The 18945-nt window shown below is 48.5% G+C and overlaps 1 protein-coding gene across 1 annotated transcript in view; it reads left to right on the forward strand.

Moving 5' to 3' along the window:
• ATP1A1 (ATPase Na+/K+ transporting subunit alpha 1) overlaps nt 1-1584 on the forward strand; it is an 83490-nt gene extending 81906 nt beyond the window's left edge. The window contains exon 23 of the mRNA XM_068271009.1: nt 1285-1584. Coding sequence (XP_068127110.1) covers nt 1285-1313 — 29 coding nt within the window. The 3' untranslated portion in view covers nt 1314-1584. The remainder of the gene's footprint in view (nt 1-1284) is intronic.
• Nucleotides 1585-18945: the final 17361 nt, after the last annotated feature.

Here is an 18945-nt window from a genome sequence, read left to right on the forward strand (position 1 = left end):
CTCAGTACTGCCCCCCTGTCTGCAGTGTGTGCTCTCAGTACTGCCCCCCTGTCTGCAGTGTGTGCTCTCAGTACTGCCCCCCTGTCTGCAGTGTGTGCTCTCAGTACTGCCCCCCTGTCTGCAGTGTGTGCTCTCAGTACTGCCCCCCTGTCTGCAGTGTGTGCTCTCAGTACTGCCCCCCCTGTCTGCAGTGTGTGCTCTCAGTACTGCCCCCCTGTCTGCAGTGTGTGCTCTCAGTACTGCCCCCCTGTCTGCAGTGTGTGCTCTCAGTACTGCCCCCTGTCTGCAGTGTGTGCTCTCAGTACTGCCCCCTGTCTGCAGTGTGTGCTCTCAGTACTGCCCCCTGTCTGCAGTGTGTGCTCTCAGTACTGCCCCCTGTCTGCAGTGTGTGCTCTCAGTACTGCCCCCTGTCTGCAGTGTGTGCTCTCAGTGCTGCCCCCTTCCTGTCTGCAGTGTGTGCTCTCAGTACTGCCCCCTGTCTGCAGTGTGTGCTCTCAGTGCTGTCCCCCTGTCTGCAGTGTGTGCTCTCAGTACTGCCCCCTGTCTGCAGTGTGTGCTCTCAGTACTGCCCCCCTGTCTGCAGTGTGTGCTCTCAGTACTGCCCCCCTGTCTGCAGTGTGTGCTCTCAGTACTGCCCCCCTGTCTGCAGTGTGTGCTCTCAGTACTGCCCCCCTGTCTGCAGTGTGTGCTCTCAGTACTGCCCCCCTGTCTGCAGTGTGTGCTCTCAGTACTGCCCCCCTGTCTGCAGTGTGTGCTCTCAGTACTGCCCCCTGTCTGCAGTGTGTGCTCTCAGTACTGCCCCCCTGTCTGCAGTGTGTGCTCTCAGTACTGCCCCCCTGTCTGCAGTGTGTGCTCTCAGTACTGCCCCCCTGTCTGCAGTGTGTGCTCTCAGTACTGCCCCCCTGTCTGCAGTGTGTGCTCTCAGTACTGCCCCCCTGTCTGCAGTGTGTGCTCTCAGTACTGCCCCCCTGTCTGCAGTGTGTGCTCTCAGTACTGCCCCCCTGTCTGCAGTGTGTGCTCTCAGTACTGCCCCCCTGTCTGCAGTGTGTGCTCTCAGTACTGCCCCCCTGTCTGCAGTGTGTGCTCTCAGTACTGCCCCCCTGTCTGCAGTGTGTGCTCTCAGTACTGCCCCCCTGTCTGCAGTGTGTGCTCTCAGTACTGCCCCCCTGTCTGCAGTGTGTGCTCTCAGTACTGCCCCCCTGTCTGCAGTGTGTGCTCTCAGTACTGCCCCCCTGTCTGCAGTATGTATATACGCTCATTAATGCCCTCTCTCTTCTCTTGCAGGCTGGGTGGAGAAAGAGACGTATTATTAAACTTGCGGTTTGTCCCAGCATTTCACATTGTCACTCCCGTCCCTCCGTCTGCCTGCAGCCACTTGTTCCCCTGCGTGCACCTCCTGTCTGCCTGTTCCCGTGGAAGACATGCATCCTGGCGCGGGGCGCAGAGGCGTCTGTGTGCGTCCTATACACAGTTCTCATTGTGCCTTCTCTGGTTTGGTTTTTGTAAAGGAGCACGTCTGGAGAGATGTTTTATATATAATATATATTCTGCATTTTTACAAATAAAGGCGGGTTTGAAGAGGTATCTGATCTGCTGCCTGTGCTTCTTATTAGATGTCTGAGGTGTATGGTCTGTTGCTGACACTAGGTGGTGCTGCTGAGAGCAGTGAAAATGAAGGGGGAAAAGTGTCTGTCTATATACCGCCTCTCTGTGGGCTCTACTGTGTTGGATATAAAGAACAGGAGAAGGGTATACATCCTGGAATGGAGTAGGAGACTGGGTTGTATGGTGAGAAGGATGGAAGTATGAACCAGGCCTAGAGCAAGATGGCTATGGATGCTGCCATATTTATTTCCTTTTAAAGGAAACCAGACATTGGAATGAATACACTATTGGAATGAATACATCTATTTTTTTTATTTCCAATCGTGTCTGGTACTTAGACACTGAAGCGAAAAAAATATATGATATAATGAATTGGTTGTGTACTATGAATAATTACTAGAAGATTAGCAGCAAAGAAAATATTCTCATATTTTTATTTTCAGGTATATAGTGTTTTTTCTAACATTGCATCATTCTATAATATGTGCAGATTACACAACACTCAGCATTCAAAATGAGTCTTTCAGAGCAGTCTGTGCACTAATGATCTCTCCTCTGGCAGAGAAAAAGTAAATAGTTCAGGAACAGTTGAGATAATAAAAGTCAGAAGACAGCCCTCTCCACGACTTTGAAAGTCCTAGAACTTAATGGATTTTTTGTAGAGATAACTGGAGTTTCTTAACTCTTCCTGTACTGGAAACAATTAGACTGATGTATCTGATCTTAATGTTTTATTTCTTAGCTGTACTACACATACAAATCATTAAATCATCTTTTTTTTTTTTCGCTTCAGTGTCTCTTTAAGCAATACCAGTTGCCTGGCTGTCCTGCTGATCCTCTGCCTCTAAGACATATATCCATAGCCCCTGAACAAGCATGCACATGAGATGACTGGATTAGCTGCATGCTTGTTTCAGCTGTTTCAGACACTACTGCAGCCAAATAGATCAGCAGGGTTGTCAGGCAACTGGTATTGTTTAGAGGAGCTGTCAGCCATACTATTTTAGAAAAAAAACCTATTTAAGTAGATAAATACTTGCTCTACATAACATGTATTGCACTGTCCATGTTTTGAATTTAGCAATTTTTCTACAGTAAAAAAAAGGGAAATGCTAAGGATTTTCTCTTGCGTGTGGCCATTTTAAAGCCAGTTCTGATGTCATTTCCTCCCTTACTCTCCTCTGCCCGATTTGCCGCTCTTCACTATAGAAAGTGCATTGTCTCAGCGTGAGAAATATTGGCCAATCAGAGAGGAGCAGAGGTGTGGGAGGGGAAAACAGGAGGGAAAGAGGCTTCAGCCAATCAGGCTGCATTAGGTAAGTCTGCTGGGAAGTACAGAAGCAAAAGACAACCCAGCATGCCCTGCAACTTCATTCCCCAGTCTACCTGACTCTTATTTGTTTCACACAAAGGATCATTTATCAACAAGAAAAGGAATAGGGATGATAACTTTTGGATTACCTGGTTAGCATCCGTATTACTTGTTTACCAGAGAAAAATAAACAATTGATTTTTTGAGTTCTCCTTTTAAGGCAGTGATCTCACTTGTCCAATGCAAGCTCTGCAGGCTTTTTCCCACTGCTCCAATTCTGCACTGTGCAATTTTTCATTTTTTTATTTACCAGCGTTGTTTGTGTGGATTTTTACTCATATTTCCCACCTGTTCCTACTAATAAAATGAATGTACATGAAGATTTTTTTTTTTTACCTGTTTCCATTGACTTGTATAAAGTGAAACTTGCACAGAAAAGGGCATCACACAGCGGAGGTTTTTTTTTTTATTTGGACTACAGAAGAATTGCAAAAACATAAGGCTTGGGTCATGTGATGGAGCACAGCGATATCACCAATGATAGATCGCAGCTACGCACACAACACGTATGTAATGGAGCTGCCTAGCTCATGTATCCAGTTACGCAGCAGCGTGCAACAAAAGGCCAGCCGTGGTGAGTATAGCAGTCAGGTGGTGAGTGTTACCAGAACATAAAGTCAGCTTCTCTGACAGGAGAGGTTATTCTAATTCTGATGCAGGCTGTGAGGTCTGCATAATCTGCTCCAACACACACTGCCTGCTTGGTGCAGCCTGACTGGTGCCGCCTGCTTAGTGCAGCCTGACTGGTGCCGCCTGCTTAGTGCAGCCTGACTGGTGCCGCCTAGACTTTGCATGTCCTGGTAACACCACCTGACCGCTATACTCACCCCGGCTGGCCTGTTGCATGCCACTACATAGCTGGATACAGAACGGCTCCACCCTCTGTGCTTGTGTGAGCGGCCATGAGCTGTCTAAACTGTCAGTGATGTGTGAGTGGTCCTTTAATGTGGAGCTGAACGCTTGCACAGGATAGAAGGAAGACACAGAAATGCACCCTGTATGTATTTAGAGAGTTTAGCCTGTCTAATTCCCCCTCATTTGTGACTAATCACAAGTTGTCATTTGACCTCTCCCCTGTGTCAGCTGGCTGCCACAGCAGATAAGCTCATTTGAAAGCACAGAATGTTAACCATACGCCTGCTTTCATTAAAGTATAAAGTAGAAAGTGCAGATTTATTGCTGGATTTGTATCAGCTGTAACAAAAGTTTTTTGTTTAAAACAGAACAGCATGATAACCTTTAGAGCAGAGAGGAGGTTCTGAGTTCAGGTCCTCAGTAATTGGTGTTTCTATTGCAAGTCGTACTTTTGTAATCAGTCCATAGATGGTGGAGCTTCATTTATGAAGTTTGTCCTTCCTTAGTTCTCTGTTCCTTCACTTCTCTGTTCCTGGGCATAGGAGGGGACGAGGAGATGGGTGGGAGGGCATGGTTAGGCGTGGGAGGGGATGAGGAGATGGCTGGGCGTGGGAGGGGACGAGGAGATGGGTGGGAGGGCATGGTTAGGCGTGGGAGGGGATGAGGAGATGGCTGGGTGTGGGAGGGGATGAGATGGGTGGGAGGGCATGGTTAGGCGTGGGAGGGGACGAGTAGATGGCTGGGCGTGGGAGGGGATGAGGAGATGGGTGGGAGGGCATGGTTAGGCGTGGGAGGGGACGAGGAGATGGCTAGGCGTAGGAGGGCGCAGCTAGGCATGGGAGGGTATGAGGGGGAGCGGCTGAGTGTGGGAGGTGACGAGGAGGTGTCTGGGGGTGGGAGGGGATGAGAAGATGGGTGGGAGGGCATGGTTAGTCGTGGGAGGGGACGAGAAGGTGGCTGGGGATGAGAAGATGGGTGGGAGGGCATGGTTAGTTGTGGGAGGAGATGGCTGGGGGTGGGAGGGGATGAGGGGGCGGCTGGGCGTGGGAGAGCATGGTTAGGCGTGGGAGGGGACGAGGAGATGGCTGGGCGTGGGAGGGGACAAGGAGGGCTGGGGGTGGAAGGATCATTATACGGTGAGCATGATATCTGTCCCTGAAGAGGGAAATGGGCCACATGGTAGGAGGCAATGCATGAATATTAGTCACACATCTCCAAGAGCATTAAAGGACAACTGAAGCAAGAGATATGAAGCTGCCATAATTATTTCCTTCTATGCAATACCAGTTGCCTGGCTGTCCTGCTGGTCCTCTAATACTACAAGCCATAGCCCCTGAACAAGCATACAGCACATCTGATGTTTCTGATATTGTCAGATCTGACCAGATTAGCTGCAATACACACAAACTGATATTTACTAGAAAACACAGGTGGATTCCCAAAAAGAGAATATACTTATAAAAAATAACTTTTAATAGTCTACATTAAAATCATATTTAAATTCCTCTATTTATCCAAAGTTGGTATCATACAACCAAATTTATATTTTTTATTTTTATTTCTTATTCTTATATGAGGTTGGTGTCATCTGATATGTTTAGATCAATATAGTTCAACAGAGTCTATCGCAATTGATCACACCTATACCTCAAAAACGATTGCTTAATGTGCTATTAAAAGACCCCCCACCACACATCCAACATGTTTCAACCCCCTAATTGGGGCCGTCGTCAGGGATAAAGAGAGTGCTAAGGTGGTAAGTGCATAGAAACTCACAATGCAATCATAATAAAGAAAATAAAAAATGAGAGCTGTGCTCTCAAGCTCAGTCAAGCATCAACTGAGACCAGTTCAATGCTAGCCTTATATACTCACCAGGGGGGGAGGGATCCAATCTTTAGAAGACGCCCATTTAGGAGCTCCCATTATTGGTCAAGAGATCCATCAATCATTACATTCCGTTCTCTGATTGGTTGTCCTATCCGCGACAGTGAAGTCAAAAAACATCATTTATGCTTCAAATAGCACCCCTATAATCACTCAGCAGGGTGGGGGAGCTCCAATCTAGCATGGCTCTTACCATCAGACGCCTCACTGCACTGGCGTCTAATATCGGCGGACGCCGTATTTTCTCCCATAGACTTCTATTAGGCGCTTCCTATTGGTCATCCTCTTTGTATGCCCTCCCACTCTACAGACGTCACTGGTCTGCGGACGTTCCCTGTTGCCATGTATACGGCGTTGCTTACATAGGATGACGCCATCTTAATGGTGGGGTTCTTTCTACAGGCGTACTGGTCCATAGAAGTTACGCCTGGACATGCGTCATACCCGCGGTCAGGTCAGGTGTCATATGCTTGATTGCTATACAAACCATATGATATATATATATAGCACATAAGCAATCGTTTTTGAGGTATAGGTGTGATCAATTGCGATAGACTCTGTTGAACTATATTGATCTAAACATATCAGATGACACCAACCTCATATAAGAATAAGAAATAAAAATAAAAAATATAAATTTGGTTGTATGATACCAACTTTGGATAAATAGAGGAATTTAAATATGATTTTAATGTAGACTATTAAAAGTTATTTTTTATAAGTATATTCTCTTTTTGGGAATCCACCTGTGTTTTCCAGATTAGCTGCAAGCTTGTTTCTGGTGTGATTCAGACATGACTGCAGCCAAAGAGATCAGCAGGGCAGCCAGGCAACTGGTATTGTTTAATAGGAAATAAATATGGCAGCCTCCATATTCTAACTATAGTTGTCCTTTTTAAAGGTGCAAATTTCAGGGCTGCCATCAGCACTGTGCTAAGCAGCCATTCTACTATTATCTAATAATTAGCCGTCCACGTGTATCTCTATACAACTATAGGAGCCTAATACCCTAAACTAAGGAAATGGGATCAGAGTGAGACCCGCCCACCCAATCCCAGGATACATTATGTAACTGTCACTCTGGTCTGAATTTCCAGTACCCCGACTAGCTTTCATTGGTTTGGATAGGCTCCCCTCTGTTGTGCTGCTGCTGTCTCCTGTTTAGCAAGGAAGCCGTGCATGCTCTGTCTACTTCCTGCCCATATGTATACAGCAGACGTGTGTTTTGGGCATACATACTTGTGAAATGCCGCTCTTGTATGAGCAGCACTTGTAAAGCACACAAACCCACAATACTCCTGGCCTCGCCTGCTGAGCACATCCAGACAGGAGTGGGCCATTGTGCAAATGCAGGCACACTTCTTAACATGAGGCAGGAAGAGGTTTAAGGCAACAATCTCTGTGCTCCATTTTGTGTTCCCAGGAGGGGAAAGCCATACATTTGAGGGATAAGGGTGCAGGGATCGAGAACAAATGCAAGACCGGCTCATTAACAGCGGTGAGGGCAGAGCGAACTAGCGGGACTGATTTCCCTGTGAATCTGTGCATGAAAACTCACTGATTAGGAGTTCTGCTCTCTACTGTAAACCCCGACACTTCTCACAGCAGCTTGTATGTCCCTCTCATCATACAGAGGATTGGATCATCAGGTGATAGAGTACATGGTGCCTGTTATCACACCACGCTCCCAGGAAGTGAGGGAGATGCCAGGTATTCTGGAATCCATGCTGCAGACTGTGCAGAGCAGGTAATCTGTGGGCCAGCAGAGATGATTGACATCTGACCTCTTATCTCTCCTGCCGCCCTTCTGCTTTTTCTGCCCAAGGCCATGGCCAAACTGGCCCTGTGAATCACTAGGCTATAGCTAGTTGCTGTCTAGAGTTGGGTATGATAGTAGGAACAATACCCAGGAGGGAGAGGAAGTCTTTTGCTCAATAAACAAATGCAAGTTTGAAGCCTGTGGAGTGCCTTTCTCTAAGTATTGGAGTTTACGGTTTGCAGGAGTGGTGGACCTGCTGGGAAAGAGCACCGGCTCTAGCTACCTTAATCAGGTGAGCGCTAGCTGAACCCTAAGGACACTATTGAAGAGGAAGAATTAGCACTGCAGCTACACTTGCCTGTCAAGATCCTGACACTATGGCTGAAGGTGTGTGTGTACAGTGTGTGTGTGTAACAGGAAGTTTAATCTGGATACCATTTATTGGCTAACACTTCAAAGAAAAAGTGAGCTTTTGGCTAGCAAAGGACAAGTAAAGTGAGGGGTATATGGTGGCTGCCATCTTCATATTGATTTCCTTTCAAACCATACCAGTTCCTGGCTGTCCTGCTGATCATTCTGGCATTAGTAATGTCTGAAACGCACACCTGGAACAAGCATGCGGACAATCTTGTAAGATATTTTTGTTGGAAACATCTAATCTGCATGTGTGTGTGTTTATTTTTCTTCCTGATACATGGATGGATAGATCAGTGTAGAGTACCGGCTTTCTCCTACATGGACAGGAGGTTGCATGTTGACACTAAATGACAGAGGATCGTATATCAGATTAACGTGTCAGAAATATGTCTGTGGTGAACAGATATCACAATCAGAACAATAGGGCTGACAAGTGCATAAATATACATAGTAAAGCTATGTAAGCATGAATTAGAATAGCCATGACTGTAAAATGTGTGGTAAGATTTACACTGCAAGTAGACACAGCGAATGATGACACGCTAACCTGCAAGTGTAAAACCATCATCCACAGACAGCCTGGAGTGGTTATCACACTGTCCATCATGGGTCGCGGGCGAGAGACTCCCAGTATAGAGAGAACAGGTCCATTGCCTCCGGCTAGAGAACGCCTCATACACCACGCAGTACCGAGCGCAAAGTCTGTCCGCAACAGGAAGAGCAAGCCTAAACTATGAATACTGATTCTTAATGGACACCTTAAAGTGAATGGGAACCGTATTTAAAAAAAAAAAAAAAATGAAGCAAATACTTACCTAAGGAGAGGGAAGGCTCTAGGTCATAGAGAGCCTTCCGTCTCCTCTCTCGGGGCCCTCTATCCTGTGCTGGCTCCCCTCTGTTACAATCCCCCGCTGAAAGGGTATTTGGACGTCTTCGGGAGCCGTGTTCTCCTGAAGACGTGTGGCTTCATACTGCACAGGCGGAGCGTGTAAGAGAGCGTGCTTGCACAGGCGCAGTACAGGGCCGCCCTTCTTCAGGAGCACTCGGGCTCCCTGAAGACTTCTGAAGCCTCCTCCAGGCAGGTAAAGCAGTATTTGACTACCGGTAATTTAGTCACTGCTACCGGGCGAGCCAGCACCGGAACGAGGGGACCAGGAGAGGAGCCGGAAGGCTCTATAGGACCCAGAGCCTTCCCTCTCCTTGGGTAAGTATCTCTCATTTTTTTTAAATGCGGTTCCCATTCACTTTAAAGGAATACTTAAGGCAAAAAAAAAAAATGACATTTACTCACCTGGGGCATCCCTCAGCCCCCCGAAGCTGGATGGTGCCCTCGCAGCCCCGCTCCGATCGTCCTGTCCCCGCCGGCGGCTACTTCCGGGTGCGGCGACAGCGGCTGGTTCAGTCGGGTGTCTCGTTGCTAATGCTTTTCTGTGAGCATTTGTCGGCTTTCGGCAGCGCTTCCCGGCGTGTGACGTTTTCATCCCTGCGGGGGACACGGAATTGTGGTAAATAATCCTGGAAGCCTCATGTTGCCTCCAGGATCGGCTAAGCGCTGGGCAGATGACAGTAAAAATCGTGATTAAAGTGTGGCATTTGCGCAATCGCCGGTAAGCAATTGCTCCACTGATTTAAACGAAGAGCGCCGATGCAGTCGTTTACCATTGCAGAACCATCTGTGTGAACAATCCCTACATGAGAGGATTATAGAGGCGGGCCTTTTATTTCCTTTTTAACAAAACTAGTTGCCTGGCTGTCCTGATACTCTGCCTCTAAAGGTGCCCAATGGGGTTACCCTATCCCACTGAGTGGCATCGCTGGGCCATGCTGTGTAGCTGATAACGCTCTGTATTGCTATGCGGGAGGGCGGGCAGAGGGATAACAGAGCAGAGTGACGTCACGCGGGGAGCGGCATCTTCAATCGAGGGTGGGAGTTGATCGGGTGGATTGCTTGCAGGCTTAAGGTCGCTAATCAGAGGCCACTGTACTCTTGATTATTGGCTGAGGCGGTTATCGGCCAACTAAGCTGATTTTAATATAGCTTGTGTATGAAGCTTCATACATTTAGCCACAGCCCCTGAACAAGCATGCAGCAGATCAGGTGCTCTGACTGAAGCCAGATTGGATTAGCTGCATGCTTGTTTCAGGTGTGTGATTCAGACACTACTGCAGCCAAAGAGATTAGCAGGACAGCCAGGTAACGTGTATTGTTTAACTGCTAATAACTGTGGCAGCCTCCATATTCCTCGCTTCAGTTGTCCTTCAAGCTTGAGGTGTCTTAGAGTTGGGCCGAGTGTGCCAGCCTGCATAAAACTGAGTGGCCATGGTGTGCATAAGACTGAGTGGCCATGGTGTGCATAAGACTGAGTGACCATGGTATGCATAAGACTGAGTGACCATGGTGTGCAGAAGACTGAGTGGCCATGGCATGCATAAGACTGAGTGACCATGGTATGCATAAGACTGAGTGACCATGGTGTGCATAAGACTGAGTGGCCGTGGTGTGCATAAGACTGAGTGGCCATGGTGTGCATAAGACTGAGTGGCCATGGCGTGCATAAGACTGAGTGGCCATGGTGTGCATAAGACTGAGTGGCCGTGGTGTGCATAAGACTGAGTGGCCATGGTGTGCATAAGACTGAGTGACCATGGTGTGCATAAGACTGAGTGGCCATGGTGTGCATAAGACTGAGTGGCCATGGTGTGCATAAGACTGAGTGACCATGGTGTGCATAAGACTGAGTAGCCATGGTGTGCATAAGACTGAGTGGCCGTGGTGTGCATAAGACTGAGTGGCCATGGTGTGCATAAGACTGAGTGGCCATGGTGTGCATAAGACTGAGTGACCATGGTGTGCATAAGACTGAGTGGCCATGGTGTGCATAAGACTGAGTGACCATGGTGTGCATAAGACTGAGTGACCATGGTGTGCATAGGGAAACAAAAGCTGAACATTAGTATAACACAGGCCATTCTGATCCCCGAAGTCTTGACTGGCCTTCCAATGAATGACTTCACGTAGAGAGAAGTGAGCCCTCCCATTACCCACCACTGAGCTTAGCTGGATGCAGCATACTGTATTTGCCTGATCGTATAAAGCCATTATCTCTGCCTCTGTATGGCTGCTGAGAAGTCCTGAAGCATGAAGATTTCTGTTTTCTTGAGGTCTGGGATCCTTCTGGCAATTCCAAACATTGTGATAGGACATTGTGCTATCCTAGGTCGGGGCTGTGCACCAGGTATAGGAGGACCACCCGCCACCCTGTGAGCTATAAGTAGAAAAGGCATGACATTCTTGCATGTTTACGACTATTGCTTCAGCCATCCAAAAACAAGAACCCTTCCCTTTCTCAGGAATCCATTTACAAAACGTAGGTTGCGTCTGCTGGGGATCGGTTCGGGATTACAGCAGAATCCCTTTATAGTAAACTCTAAGGAACCTGGCCAGTAGGGCTGCTCAAATCCGATCTGGGAGATACCCGGATAGTTGCTATCCGGATATCTCCTAGTATATCTGGGAGTGGTGGTGGGGTGGGGGGGGAGTGGGGGGTCAATCCTACCTGTCTGACGTCTTCTTCGTCTGTCCCTCGGCGCCTCCGACGATGCGTTCCACGCGGCGGTCACGTGACTACAAACACTTCCTCCTTCCGTGTTGAAAAAGGAAGTGTTTGTAGTCACGTGGCTGCCACGTGGGAGGCGCCAGGGACGGACGAAGACAACATCAGACAGGTAAGATTGACCCTCCCACTCCCAGATATACTAGGAGATATCCGGATAGCAACTATCCGGGTATCTCCCAGATCGGATTTGAGCAGCCCTACTGGCCAAGTAGTTTGCCAGATTGGTCATACATTGTATAGTCATACAGGTGCATGGCTGGGGATTGTGCTTACTATAGAGGTTTAGTAGATCGGTTTACTATGAGATTCTCCTGTACTGTTAGTGTGATCATCAGTAGGTTGCTGTGGTGAGCGTGCAGAGGTTTCAGGAAGTGCTCCAGACCACTCGCTGTCCTTGTTTTCAGTGGTTGTGTCCATGGAGAGCATCGTGCCTCACTCGCCGTGTGCGTGCGTACGCTGGGCGGGGCAGACGGCAGATGCTGTGTCACAAACTTGTTACCAGAGATATTTCATGCTGTGATTGATTGGGATTCGGCCTCTGTGTATGGACAGCTGACAGATCTCTCTCTGATCAGGTTTGATTCAAATTGGCCCGTACATCTCTTGATATATAGACAGTAAGCCAAACGCTCTGAAACCCCCAGAAAACCACTCCACCGGTGCAGGATCAGGTGAGCCAAGCCACAGGTAACATCAAACGAAGGAGGATCCGCAGTCTCAGTGAAGTGGTAAAAGCTGATATATTTTATTGAAAAAAGCCACAAAAATGACACGAAGTAGGCCACAGAAAGACTAACGCGTATCGGGCTCAAAGTCTGCCCTTAATCATAGTCATACACATTCTAAAAGAGGCGGGGACTTTATAGCTGAAGGAGAGGGGAGGGAGAAAACTCACACCCACTCCATCAGAGAAAGGCCGTAACCTCTTAAAGGAACACAATACATCTTATAATAGACATTACTAGATTGGAATATCACATGATTATGAAAATACAAAAGATGTAACAACATTGTTAAAAAAACATCTAAATGTTAAAATTACATTCAAAAAGTGTAAATATAAAGAGAAAGATGACTGGCAAATAAGAAAGATGGAGAAAGAAAAGCTTTCCTAACAGTCATATATTAAACTGATGTCCCACCGGGTATTAAGGCCATCGGGGGAGCGGGTACCCATGCGGTGAATCCAAAAGGCTTCCCGTTTGAGGAGAAGCCTCTGATGGTCGCCTCCCCTGATTGGAGAGACCACTCTTTCTACTCCCTGGTATTTAAAAGTGGTCATATTCCCATTGTGACAGTTCTCAAAATGCTTCGAAACAGCATATTTTTTAAAAGTATTCCAGTTAGTCGCGCAGTAGTGTTCACCTGTCCTCGCTCGAAGATTGCGGGTGGTGCACCCCACATACTGAATGCGACAGCTGGTACATGAAATTACATAAATTGTATGCTTAGTATCACAATTGATATACTGCAGAATGGGAAAAGACCTATTAGTTGTATATGAAAAAATGGAGGATCCTTTGTGATGACACTTACAGTAGTGACATGTGGTGAAACCACAGGGATAAGATCCTACTGTATTTAACCAAGTCGGAGTACGTATAGAGGCCGGGGACCTAAAAAGACTGGGGGACAAAAAGGACCCTAAAGTGCGAGCCCTACGTGATGAAAAACGGCACCCTCTATCAAGGACCTGCTTCAGCTTAGGGTCAGAGTGTAAAACTGGAAGATATTTTTTGATGATATCAACAATATTCTTATATTCTAAACTATATTCCGTTACAAAAGTAACAGTACCCTTCTCTATTTGTCTACGTCTGCCCTTATTACTGACCAGGAATTCTGTCCTGGTTTTTTTGGCCACCTTATTACGACTAGTTTTTAATTGCCTGTCAGTATAACCTCTCTGCCGTAACCTAGACTCAATCAGACTGCACTCCCTATCTGCGCCCTCCAAGGTGGAACAGTTACGAATTGCTCTAACAAATTCGCCAGTTGGTATAGCATTAATGGTATGTCTAGGGTGACAGGAATTTGCTAAACGTGTCGAGTTACCCGATGTCGGTTTCCAAAAAGTGCAAGTGGAGATTGTCTGTAACACGGGATCACCTATTAAAGTGAGATCTAAGTAATCAATCGAAAATGCATGAGTATTCATTGTGAATATTAAATTTAAATGATTGTCATTTAAATAATTCAAAAATGAGTCCAAAGTATCAGAAGGACCTTCCCACACCAATAACAAATCGTCTATATACCTGCCATACCATTGTATATATGAGACAAAAGGATTATCATCCCCAAAGATGCGGAGCTCCTCCTACCAACCCATGTATAGGTTGGCCAGGGAGGGGGAAAACTTTGCCCCCATAGAAGCTCCGCATCTCTGGAGATAAAACTGAGAATCAAAGACGAAAAAATTGTGCGTGAGAAGGTACTCAACTGCCATAAGCAAAAAAGACTGTAGTAAAAAATCAAAAGAAGAATATGTGGTAAGGTGAAATTCCAGTGCTTGTAAAGCAAGTGCATGGGGAATGGAAGAATATAATGAGGTGACATCCAAGGTCCCCCATCGAAAATTACTGTTCCACCTGAACTTGTCAAGACTAGAGAGGACATGTCGGGTGTCCTGAAGGTAACCCAGGAGTCTCGACACTAGGGGAACGGGAAGCCTTTTGGATTCACCGCATGGGTACCCGCTCCCCCGATGGCCTTAATACCCGGTGGGACATCAGTTTAACAGGCATGGGCAAACTCGGCCCTCCAGCTGTTACGGAACTACAAGTCCCACAATGCATTTGCCTTTATGAGTCATGACTGTGGCTGTCAGACTCCTGCAATGCATTGTGGGACTTGTAGTTCCTTAACAGCTGGAGGGCCAAGTTTGCCCATGCCTGGTTTAATATATGACTGTTAGGAAAGGTTTTCTTTCTCCATCTTTCTTATTTGCCAGTCATTCTTCTCTTTATATTTACACTTTTTCTATGTAATTTTAACATTTAGATGTTTTGTAACAATGTTGTTACATCTTTTGTATTTTCATAATCATGTGATATTCCAATCTAGTAATGTCTATTATAAGATGTATTGTGTTCCTTTAAAGAGAATCTGTATTGTTAAAGTCGCACAAAAGTAAACATACCAGTGCGTTAGGGGACATCTCCTATTACCCTCTGTCACAATTTTGCCGCGCCCCGCCGCATTAAAAGTGGTTAAAAACAGTTTTAAAAGGTTTGTTTATAAACAAACAAAATGGCCACCAAAACAGGAAGTAGGTTGATGTACAGTATGTCCACACATAGAAAATACATCCATACACAAGCAGGCTGTATACACCCTTCCTTTTGTATCTCAAGAGATCATTGTGTGTTTATTTCCCCCTTCTGCTCTCATGCACTGAAGTTTCAGGCTGCTCTTTTCTTCTTGCAAACAGCTTTGCCCTTGTCTGTAATCCTCAGTATGTGAAAGCCCAGCCAGCTCAGAGGACGATTTATCCAGCTTGTAAAAGTGAAGAGAGAATCTGCTATAATCTAAATAACACACAGGCAGTGTGCAGAGAGGGGCCTGGAGGGGGGAGATTCATCACAGAACCACAACACTGAAGAACTTGGCAGCCTTCCAGACACAGGCCGACAAGTCTGACAGGGGAAAGATACATTGATTTATTACAGAGACTGTTATAGTAGAAAGTGCTGCAGTAAGCCAGAACACATTAGAATAGCTTTTGGAACTTGTAGGATGATAAAAAACAGGATGCAATTTTTGTTACGGAGTCTCTTTAAGAGGTTACGGCCTTTCTCTGATGGAGTGGGTGTGAGTTTTCTCCCTCCCCTCTCCTTCAGCTATAAAGTCCCCGCCTCTTTTAGAATGTGTATGACTATGATTAAAGGCAGACTTTGAGCCCGATACGCGTTAGTGTTTCTGTGGCCTTCTTCGTGTCATTTTTGTGGCTTTTTTCAATAAAATATATCAGCTTTTACCACTTCACTGAGACTGCGGATCCTCCTTCGTTTGATGTTCTTGATATATAGGCATCTTATGTGGGGTTCATAAAAGGGCCTCAGCGGTGCATTTTACTGTATATTAATAGTCCATCAGGGTTACCCTCCTGTGACCCTGAGCGCCATCTGCAGGCACATTCATTAGTTACAGCCCACTGATGTCACTCCTACCTCCCAACTTTTTGAGATAAAGAGGGACACTTAAGCCACACCCCTAGTCACGCATACCATAAAGATTTCATAAGAAAAATGTTTTATAATTCAAACCACACTGGTCCTTTCTATCCTGGGTCATTTTCCTTCATATTAACACATGCAAATAAGAAATATATCTATGCAAAGGATGGGAATACAATTTAGAGTCAATGAAACACAATTTTTAGTCGATAAAATACATATATTTACACAGATCTGTCCATCAGTCCTGAAAGAGGGACAAATGAGGAAGAAAGAGAGAGACAGGGTTACCAAAGAGGGACTGTCGTTCCAAAAGAGGGACAGTTGGGAGCTATTGTCACTAGTTGTAGCAGGACAAGGATGTCCGGGGACTGTGGGACACAATGAGGCTCTGTGGCTGCATCTTATGACTGGACTGTGGGGGCCGCAATGTGCAGCTCAGGCCGAGGATCTTATGACTGGAGTGTGGGGGCCACAATGTGCTGCTCGGGCCGAGGATCTTATGACTGGACTGTGGGGGCTGCAATGTGCTGCTCGGGCCGAGGATCTTATGACTGGACTGTGGGGGCCGCAATGTGCTGCTCAGGCCGAGGATCTTATGACTGGACTGTGGGGGCCGCAATGTGCTGCTCAGGCCGAGGATCTTATGACTGGACTGTGGGGGCCGCAATGTGCTGCTCAGGCCGAGGATCTTATGACTGGACTGTGGGGGCCGCAATGTGCTGCTCAGGCCGAGGATCTTATGACTGGACTGTGGGGGCCGCAATGTGCTGCTCAGGCCGAGGATCTTATGACTGGACTGTGGGGGCCGCAATGTGCTGCTCAGGCCGAGGATCTTATGACTGGACTGTGGGGGCTGCAATGTGCTGCTCAGGCCGAGGATCTTATGACTGGACTGTGGGGGCCGCAATGTGCTGCTCAGGGTGAGGATCTTATGACTGGACTGTGGGGGCCGCAATGTGCTGCTCGGGCCGAGGATCTTATGACTGGACTGTGGGGGTCGCAATGTGCTGCTCAGGCCGAGGATCTTATGACTGGACTGTGGGGGCCGCAATGTGCTGCTCAGGCCGAGGATCTTATGACTGGACTGTGGGGGCCGCAATGTGCTGCTCAGGCCGAGGATCTTATGACTGGACTGTGGGGGCCGCAATGTGCTGCTCAGGGTGAGGATCGTATGACTGGACTGTGGGGGCCGCAATGTGCTGCTCGGGCCGAGGATCTTATGACTGGACTGTGGGGGCCGCAATGTGCTGCTCGGGCCGAGGATCTTATGACTGGACTGTGGGGGCCGCAATGTGCTGCTCAGGGTGAGGATCTTATGACTGGACTGTGGGGGCCGCAATGTGCTGCTCAGGCCGAGGATCTTATGACTGGACTGTGGGGGCCGCAATGTGCTGCTCGGGCCGAGGATCTTATGACTGGACTGTGGGGGCCGCAATGTGCTGCTCAGGCCGAGGATCTTATGACTGGACTGTGGGGGCTGCAATGTGCTGCTCGGGCCGAGGATCTTATGACTGGACTGTGGGGGCCGCAATGTGCTGCTCAGGGTGAGGATCTTATGACTGGAGTGGGGGCCGCAATGTGCTGCTCAGGCCGAGGATCTTATGACTGGACTGTGGGGGCCGCAATGTGCTGCTCGGGCCGAGGATCTTATGACTGGACTGTGGGGGCCGCAATGTGCTGCTCAGGCCGAGGATCTTATGACTGGACTGTGGGGGCCGCAATGTGCTGCTCGGGCCGAGGATCTTATGACTGGACTGTGGGGGCCGCAATGTGCTGCTCAGGGTGAGGATCTTATGACTGGACCGTGGGGGCCGCAATGTGCTGCTCTGGCCGAGGATCTTATGACTGGACTGTGGGGGCCGCAATGTGCTGCTCAGGGTGAGGATCTTATGACTGGACTGTGGGGGCCGCAATGTGCTGCTCAGGGTGAGGATCTTATGACTGGACTGTGGGGGCCGCAATGTGCTGCTCGGGCCGAGGATCTTATGACTGGACTGTGGGGGCCGCAATGTGCTGCTCGGGCCGAGGATCTTATGACTGGAATGTGGGGGCCACAATGTGCTGCTCAGGCCGAGGATCTTATGACTGGACTGTGGGGGCCGCAATGTGCTGCTCGGGCCGAGGATCTTATGACTGGACTGTGGGGGCCGCAATGTGCTGCTCAGGGTGAGGATCTTATGACTGGACTGTGGGGGCCGCAATGTGCTGCTCAGGGTGAGGATCTTATGACTGGACTGTGGGGGCCGCAATGTGCTGCTCAGGGTGAGGATCTTATGACTGGACTGTGGGGGCCGCAATGTGCTGCTCGGGCCGAGGATCTTATGACTGGACTGTGGGGGCCGCAATGTGCTGCTCGGGCCGAGGATCTTATGACTGGACTGTGGGGGCCTAAATGTGCTGCTCAAGGTGAGGATCTTATGACTGGACTGTGGGAGCTGCAATGTGCTGCTCAGGCCGAGGATCTTATGACTGGACTGTGGGGGCCGCAATGTCCGAGGATCTTATGACTGGACTGTGGGGGCCGCAATGTGCTGCTCGGGCCGAGGATCTTATGACTGGACTGTGGGGGCCGCAATGTGCTGCTCGGGCCGAGGATCTTATGACTGGACTGTGGGGGCCGCAATGTGCTGCTCGGGCCGAGGATCTTATGACTGGACTGTGGGGGCCGCAATGTGCTGCTCAGGCCGAGGATCTTATGACTGGACTGTGGGGGCCGCAATGTGCTGCTCGGGCCGAGGATCTTATGACTGGACTGTGGGGGCCGCAATGTGCTGCTCAGGGTGAGGATCTTATGACTGGACTGTGGGGGCCGCAATGTGCTGCTCGGGCCGAGGATCTTATGACTGGACTGTGGGGGCCGCAATGTGCTGCTCGGGCCGAGGATCTTATGACTGGACTGTGGGGGCCGCAATGTGCTGCTCGGGCCGAGGATCTTATGACTGGACTGTGGCGGCTGCAATGTGCTGCTCAGGCCGAGGATCTTATGACTGGACTGTGGGGGCCGCAATGTGCTGCTCGGGCCGAGGATCTTATGACTGGACTGTGGCAGCTGCAATGTGCTGCTCGGGCCGAGGATCTTATTACTGGACTGTGGGGGCCGCAATCTGCTGCTCGGGCCGAGGATCTTATGACTGGACTGTGGGGGCCGCAATGTGCTGCTCAGGGTGAGGATCTTATGACTGGACTGTGGGAGCCGCAATGTGCTGCTCGGGCCGAGGATCTTATGACTGGACTGTGGGGGCCGCAATGTGC

The sequence above is a fragment of the Hyperolius riggenbachi genome, chromosome 2, assembly GCF_040937935.1.
Source record: "Hyperolius riggenbachi isolate aHypRig1 chromosome 2, aHypRig1.pri, whole genome shotgun sequence".
Lineage (NCBI taxonomy): Eukaryota > Metazoa > Chordata > Amphibia > Anura > Hyperoliidae > Hyperolius > Hyperolius riggenbachi.